At 36.5% G+C, this 8273-nt stretch overlaps 2 protein-coding genes across 5 annotated transcripts; both read right to left on the reverse strand.

The window, feature by feature from the left end:
- Window positions 1–191: 191 nt before the first annotated feature.
- Window positions 192–5542, reverse strand: LOC110789552 (purple acid phosphatase 2). 4 transcript variants are annotated; one of them, XM_056827161.1, is made up of 13 exons: window positions 5403–5529; window positions 5004–5039; window positions 4644–4855; window positions 4384–4524; window positions 3355–3587; window positions 2322–2422; window positions 2040–2240; window positions 1808–1919; window positions 1490–1719; window positions 1281–1419; window positions 957–1177; window positions 754–875; window positions 192–660 (listed from the first exon to the last, which is right to left on the reverse strand). In XM_056827161.1, exons 6-13 carry the CDS (start codon window positions 2376–2378, stop codon window positions 468–470), a joined length of 1275 nt encoding a protein of 424 aa, XP_056683139.1. In that variant the 5' UTR covers window positions 2379–2422; window positions 3355–3587; window positions 4384–4524; window positions 4644–4855; window positions 5004–5039; window positions 5403–5529; the 3' UTR covers window positions 192–467. The 4 variants fall into 4 exon arrangements, with proteins under 4 accessions (XP_056683139.1, XP_021849940.1, XP_056683138.1 ...); XM_021994248.2 differs by having other exon boundaries at window positions 2322–3587; window positions 5403–5530; XM_056827160.1 differs by lacking the exon at window positions 3355–3587.
- On the reverse strand, window positions 5080–6071 carry LOC110789553 (steroid 5-alpha-reductase DET2). The gene has a single exon (XM_021994249.2). It carries the CDS (start codon window positions 5982–5984, stop codon window positions 5199–5201), a length of 786 nt encoding a protein of 261 aa, XP_021849941.1. The 5' UTR covers window positions 5985–6071; the 3' UTR covers window positions 5080–5198.
- Window positions 6072–8273: the final 2202 nt, after the last annotated feature.

An 8273-nucleotide genomic window follows, 5' to 3' on the forward strand; every position in this document is an offset into this window, starting at 1 on the left:
TCATTACTTGTAAATCTAAGATTGATCAGATTATGGAAGATTGCCAGCAAGGCCGCATCATCCAAATGATCAAGAGCAGAAAAAGGAAGAAGACCACAATCATATAAAACAAGGGATTTAACACAGAAAATCCCGTTAAGTATCCCTAATATATGGTCAAGGTGATCATATTCATCAACATAAGTAGAATCTTCCACCAAAAATTTCGCTTTCTTATAAGCTACTAGGAGTCTTAATAATAACCAACAAACTTTTCTGAATGCTGCTATCAGAACTTATGATATCATAGTGTTATAAAAGTGCCACTTTCTAGTTTCTACAGTGATGAAGGTCTAAATAATGTAAAAACAACATAGGAATAGGATGGACCAACAAAGCATGCATTGCTCTATAGTACAAATGGCATACACAATTTAATAAGTTTATTCTGAAAGAAGAAAAAATAACTCTATCTGTTGTGATCAACATTAGTGGTCAGAGGAGTCGTCATCAGGCCTCCAGTATCTGTTGTGGAACCACATGGAATCGGCCTGGACAGCGTATCCGTCTTGGTTGCGGTGCCAGCTGTAGTGAGCATGAGTTCGGTTTTTAATATCGAACGTTGCATGCCCAAAACTAGCCTCCCTGTAAGCCGAATAACTTGGTTGGGGTTCAGTCATGCTGCAAGCAAAAGAGGGCCAAATAATTTGACTAACCAATATGAAAAATTGTAGCTGAAACTGTTACAACAGTATATGTTATATTTGATCTTACTTGGCTGCTAATCCTTCACTATTTCCTCCATCACCAATGGTAATATATACTGGGGCAGAAAGGTCCTTGACAGGCTTGCATAGGCCATTTGTGATGTTGTATGCAATATTAGACACTCGTTCCTGTGATATGAAAAAGGGTATATATTTATGTTCATGCTTTGATTGTGAAAAATTAGAGCCTAATTAGAAGGTTATACTTACAGATCTTTCATATGCGTGCACATGACCAGCAAAGACCACATCGACTTTGTACTGCACTAACCAGGACTCGTACATGACTCTCATGGTCTCGCCTTCCATGTAATGGTAGTTGTAGCTATTGTACCATGGAGAGTGCACGAGAACGATCAACCAAGGTGTCTCACTTCTGTTTACCTTAGGAAGCTCATTCTGAAGCCATTCATACTGAGGGGTGTATTTACCTAAATCAGATTTCCAATTATTGAGTAAAGAGCTAAAGACTTGTTCCCTTTTTGAATTAGTTTCAGTAACAACATGAGCAATTTTACACTTGTCAGTTCTTACCATATGCTGAATATGAAGACAAGACAATAATGTATGCTGAAGCTCTTTTGATTGAATACCATAAAGGAGCAGTGCTCTCTGAGGCCTTATACGGTACATGATATCGGTGAGTGTAAGGCTTGAAAGGCTCTGTTTCGTTCTGCAGAAGAAAATCAGCATTTTTTGTATATATTACATTACATTTTTGTAAATGATAAAAGGGTGCTTACAATTTCAGGAACATAATCAAGTTCATGATTTCCGGCAGTCAAAATCCATGGTTGATAAGCTGCACTCCTCTCAACAAATCTTCCCCAGGTGTCCCACCTCACGTTGTCATGAAACGGATAGTTATCAGCATAAGATAGGTCCCCAACAAATAGAAGGGTCTTCCCTTTTGTTGGATTCATCTCGTAATGAGTAAGCGTCTTGTTTGAATCAAATGTTTGGCCCAGGTCTCCTGCATAATCATTCAATACAATGAAGGATGTTCAAACAAATTTCAATAAATACCATTTAATTTCCTTTTTTAGCATTTCGTTTCTTGCCTATGACACCAAAAGTGTATGGTACATCAGGACCAACTTCTGGTGGAGTCACAAACCAGAATGTCCTTGCATATTTTCCAGTTCCGACCTTGTAGTTGTATTTGGTATTGTACTGCAAAAATTGATAAATACAACAGATTAAGGATCGGATATTCGGATGAGACAACTAACCGAAAGACAAATAAGACCGAACAAGAGTGATTCAAACCAAAGATCTGATGAGACAACTAACCTCCAAATTTTTGATCGTGCAGTGATGAATGTAACCAGAAGTGTAATTGTAATATTTATACTTGGTGACTATGCCCTTAGCCTTGTACTTATGTTTGCTATTTTCAGTCCAATACACCACTGAGCTAGAACCTGGTGAGATTGGAGTAACCCATGACACAATCACTCCTTTTCCAACATGATCTCCTTGTGTTATGTGAACCTTGAAACAGTACAGAGTGAGTAAAAATCTCAATAACAGGAAAAATAAAAAATAAACAGGCTCATTGGTAGCAGGAAGTACCTGTTGAGGAGCATTGTGGCCTGGAGGAAGTCTGAAAACATCACTGTCCAAAGGCATATCAACAGCTTTTTCGACTTTCCTGACAAAAGTAGTTGATTTCCCTGCATTGCTAACCACTGCTACATTCAAAACTAATCCCAGAACCAAAAGAGAGCCTAAGCAAGAGTTAGGATATCTTATCATCCCACCCATTCTGTGAATCTGTGCTGCAGAAGCTTTCAGGTCCAAACCCCGTATATAAATAGTATTTCCACAATCTATGATTCAAACTATGGCATTGGAACTTATAATGTTTTTAAGGATAGACAAGTAAACAAATTTATGTACTAAACTGGTAATTGGTCAAAGTGGAATATCCGTAATTGTTAAGAATATTCACATTAAGACAAAGATGAGTTTTGTCTAGACATGGAATATTTATTTGAATTTCCAACAAGGATCTCATCTGATGCATGCCATACTTTAAACCTGGAAACCTGTAGTGGGCAGGATACGACTACAATTATAATTTAATTGACCTAGAAGCTTCAACTACGGCGTAATTAGCGTATAATACCTTAATAAATAAATGGTTAGATGATGCCTTAATAGACTGGTTAGTAGTAAGTAGGACGCTTCACGGTGTCTTTCTGATCAAATGACCTTTCACATTAGATGCTGGCGTACATAAAATGTGCACCAGACATACACATCACTTGAAGGAGCAGGCAACAAGCTAGTGCACTGTGCACGTGAGATAGGTCGTCAAGGATATGTACGCCAGTGGGAGCTCCCGGGCATATATAATAATTGCACTCTTAAAGTCTTAAGACTTGACGCAGCTTACCTTACTACCTCTATTTTTTTGCATGCCACATTTGGAACATAACATAATTTACTTTCTTTTCTTTTGGGAGGCTTAAATTTCTGTCATGTCAAGTCATAGAAAAACCTATCTAAACATTTCTCAGAACTTATTTCCCTTCCGAATTGCAACCCAGTAGCTTCCTGCACTCTTAAATAATCCTACAAGAAAAAACCAGCAGTATTATACCTCATCGAGAAAAAAAAATATAATGATTTGTATCTGTCTGATTCGTTTCAGTTCTATCAAAGAGACAACAACATTCTGATTCAAATCAATGCCAAAATTGGCCAACTGGCTATAATCTTAATCCGTCAGCTAATCCTCTATCACCCACTTTCAACTCATTTCATTATAACAATAGCCAGCAACAGATCCAATTCTGCTGGGAAACATGTCTTTGAGATCGCTGCCATAAACTCCTGCAAAATCGGATGTCGGACAATTGAAATTCAGACTTGGCTGGTGGCAAAAGCAAATGGCATCTTTGAGAATAGAAAAGGGCAAAAGTTTGTGGCAGAGTAAGCAATGTGTTTTAAGGCAATATGTATATCCTGGAGCAGCAATTCTTCACTAATGCCACATAGGACAAAACACTAATCTTCAACTAATACAGGCCTTCTATCCAAAACTGGTTTTGGATCCTCTAGAGTTGTATAATAACTCTACACGGTAGAGTTTGAGCAATATCGACCATTAGATGAAAAATCTCCCTTATTTTTTCTCATTAATATCCACCTACTGATTTTCCATTCCCACTAATATGAGCCATTGATTATAAAATGTGTGGTTTAGATACAACTCTACCTTGTAGAGTTTTATTAAAACTCTAGAGGATCCGGACTCGTGGTGAGACGGTTTTTTTAATAAGGTAAACATATTTTGAGTTTTGAGTCAAGTCCCCCAACCCTAAACTTTAACACTCAGTTTTGACAAGAGAATCTAAGTAACACATGGTTTTGGACAGAGGAGTTAACTGAAAGTGTGAGTGCAGAACTTGATATTCTTAAAAATGTTCAAAACTGGTTGCAAATCCCAAAAGGCCACAAACTCGTCAGAAAACAAAGAAACGGCATAGAAACTTTCCCCCGGAAGCTGCACAGCCTTAATTTAACCTCCAAAAACAGGTTAAGGACAAACAGGGACAGTGAGACACAGTTGGGTAACAGAACTAAGCTTTACTAGCTAAAGAAATTTAGAAAAAGCAGGAGAACAAACCTGTGTGAGAACCTAATCAATCATCCAGGTAATAATAAGTTCCTGCAGACTACTGCTCCCTATCCTTGGTGAATTCAAGCTTTGGTCGTGAAATGAGGTCAGTCTAAAATGCTAAGATCGTGTTCCACAACAGTGACATAGCTGAAACACATAAATGAACAAAACAAAAGGATCGTTTCAAATACTCATCTTCCATTACAAGGTCAAACAAAAAAAAATAAAAAAAAAAGGTAAGAGAGATCAAATTAATGAATAGATACCTATTAGGTCTAAGCAATGATCTAACAATTTTAGCTGCTTTAAGCCTTTGTTTCCCATCCAGATAACTTGAAGGCTCATCAAACATATATATATATATTACGGAGTATTATATTTCAGCATCCCGTATTACCGTATAGCAACAACGGCAATTGCAACATTGCCCTGGACTGCCTTCGGAATATGGTCCACATACTGGGTCTTTGATGATAGCCTATACATAGATATGCATTAATAAAAAGGCAAAGGAAGATATGCAAAGCTAAACAGACAAAAAGTTCTCACACCACTGTAAAGTGCAGACACATTCACATAAGGAGGGGTGCAGAAAATACTCGGTGAATAAGTAAAACAGTAGTCACCTTTCTCAATAATTTAGGTAAGCAGTAGCCTTAAAACTGCAAAGAATGAATTATGTAGTGTCAATGGCTTTGAAACTATGAAGAACAAATAGTGTAGTTACCTTCAAATTATCTTTCAATCTCAACTTAAAATAATTTGAAATTTGTGACAATTTATTAATTTCAAATGACAATTTGATCATTAATTTTAATACACTAGTACAAAAATGGAATTACAGCTTTCCTATGCTTTGGGTAATCCTCCACAAACTTTTCCAAATACCACTTATGATGAGCACATCCTCTAGGCACCAAATTAGAACAAGTATACAAGAGAAATCCAAGCCCAGCCCAAGACCATGTCATAAAAGCCCAGCCCAACCACTCAACAATCTCCCCCAAATAATTTGGGCAGCTTACCACTTCAAACAGGCCTCCCTTAGGAATCTTGTACCCACTACCTTGGGCCTTCAAGCCCAGCAAAACCAAATCAGATTTCACATTAATCGCCATACCAGAAACAAAAACCACTAATCCAACGCAAAACCGCCCCCAAAACCACTTATCTGAGACATAATCACCGTAGTGTGAGATCCATCTAATCTGAACATAGGAATTCAAGAGGTTAAAGAAAAAGCCAATGAGAGAGATTATAATCGGAAAACCGATAGTGGTTTCCCGGCGGAAGAGGCGGAGAGGGTAGATGAAAGTGCGATGGGAGTAATGGAGGAGGAAGACGGCTAAGAGAGAGAGTGATCTGAGAGAGGACACGTGGCGACCAAAAGGAAAGGTGAGGAGAGAGAAGAAGATGGTGGGTGATTCCATGAGAAACCAGGAAATGTATGAGGGGAGAGTTGGGCCCCACCCTGAGCGTACGTGGCGGCCGTAGGGAGCCTTGACGAATTGGGTGATAAAGAAAGTTGGAAGTGCGACGGAGTTGAGGATGATTAGGGAAATTTGGTAGAGTGATTCGTCGGAAAAGGAAGAAGAAGACAACGACATTTTTGGTTGGTTTGATAAGAGAAGTAGAGAACACGAGAGACATGAGTCTATACAGATGGAAGAGACAATTATTGATGACTTTTTTAAATTAACGAGCTCTTAAAACCGTTCAAAGAACCAACAATTATATACTCTTCGTATTTAAAAAAGACAACGACAGAATATTTTAAAAAGAAAAGCAATTATATGTTCTCTTCGTATTTAAAAAAAAAATTGGACCATTTCGATTATATTAATATTTCTCTATTTTTTATGGTCCTCACACTTAATGACTTAATCACATTTTTTTTATAATAAATAATTCATTCACTATCCACTTTCATCTTATATTTTAATAAATTTAACCACTCTCCTAAAACTAAGTGTCGGCCAAAGAATATCTTTTATAGTACTACCCCTGTTTCATAAATATCTTACTGTTATTATTTGCATAAATATCAAGACAAAAGTAGAAAAATTAGTCGAATATAATAAAATATGGATAAAGTAAGATAAAGTAAGTGGAAAATTGTAAATATTGTGGAGTAAGAAGGATATTGTAGCAATTTTTCATGTCTAAATATAGAATAAAGCAAAGTGTAAAGAACATTATGCAACGGACTAAAACGGAATATGTAAAGATCATTTTGAAACGGACATAATTGTTGTTTAGCGGTCTTTTAAACTCCTAATGTTATTTGTGATTTTAGTGGGATATATGATTTAAATAATATAGGTGGAATTTGAAGGTTGAAATGATATACCCCCTCCGTTATTGAATATTAGTCCCTTTGGGATCTAAGACAATCCAACAAAAGTACGATCATCACATAATTTCAATAGAATGTAACCCATGTGGGTATGAGATAGAAATATATATTTAAGGGGTTTAAATGTTTAACGGGAATAAAAGTTTAGTTGAGAATATATCATTGGGTCATTTGAATATTTTGAAGGGTATAAAGGGAATAAATGTTAGACAAATAACCTAAAAGGAACTAAGGCCCTTTTCTTTTGAGCTTTATTTGGCTGAACTGAATTGAACTAAAGTGAACGAAGCTGAACTGAACTAAACTGAATGGAACTGAATGAATAGTGAATTAAATTTAAATTATAAATAAATAAATTAAAAATTAAAAATTAAAAATTAAAAATTAAAAATTAAAAAATTAAATTTAAAATTAAACAAATTAAAAAAATATATATATAAAATATTGTAGACACCTACTTTTGTCCCCATTCCCGAAAGGGAAAGGTTCGATGATGAAAGCATAAATCTCCACTTGACAACGCATCTCCTATAAAATAAACGAATCTCGATTCCCCATTTCATTTCACCCGAAACCTGCTATTTATGGAAACCTACTAAAAATAGTAAATGCCGTAAAAGGTAGCTTCTAAAAGTGGCAAATCATAAAGGATAGAAACCTGTCAGAATTAGGTGTTGCATTCCAACATAAATCCTAAATGAGATAGAAAACCGCGAGAATCCTATTCCTAATAGGATTCGGAAATAAGAGTCACGTATTAATTAAAATCCTAACGAGCCTAGAGTTCGTAATGGGCCCAGACGCATTCCGTCATAAAATTGATACGCGCTAAAAGACTCGAATTAATCTCAAACTCTACGGATTTCAGGAATCCGAATCTGACTAAAGAAAACAGCCCAGACCCTATTTTCAACGCCTGGCTCTGGGCGCCGAAGATGCCTGGGCGCTGAAAATACCTGGGTACGTGTTTTTTCCTAATTCTTTGTGGATTAGAACTCTGCAATTCTATCTTTCCACGAACTCTTCCCTATAAATAGACCCCTAAATTCGACGTGAAAAGAACACACACAACACATAATTATACTCTGAGTATTGACTCCAACCCTCAGCCTAAGCCTCTCGCTGCGAAACTGTTCACGCGTTTTGTCGCAATCGATCCATAAATCGAACAGAACGTATCCTGTCCCATAATTGAGATTCGTTAAATAAAAAGGAGAAATAGCAAAGTCAAAGTGGTTAGTTTTCTGAGAACCGTGACGCACCTCTCAAGGGTGCGTCGTAATGTGTCCCTTTTCTATGATTTAACTGCTTTCCTCGCCCTTTTTATGAACTGTTAAACTAACCTAATCTGATTGTTCTATCACGCCTAACAAATATAATATTTTTGGGAAATCGGATTATCATGCTAGGTCCCTTAATGCTATTTAAATTAGATAATCACGATCGAATTAGTATTATATGTTGCATATTGCTAAAATCAATTCAGATTAGTTTAATAGTTAACGCATGTCCCTTCAATTATTTATGCTGAGCTAGTAAG

Source organism: Spinacia oleracea, chromosome 4 (genome assembly GCF_020520425.1).
Source record: "Spinacia oleracea cultivar Varoflay chromosome 4, BTI_SOV_V1, whole genome shotgun sequence".
Classification (NCBI taxonomy): domain Eukaryota; kingdom Viridiplantae; phylum Streptophyta; class Magnoliopsida; order Caryophyllales; family Amaranthaceae; genus Spinacia; species Spinacia oleracea.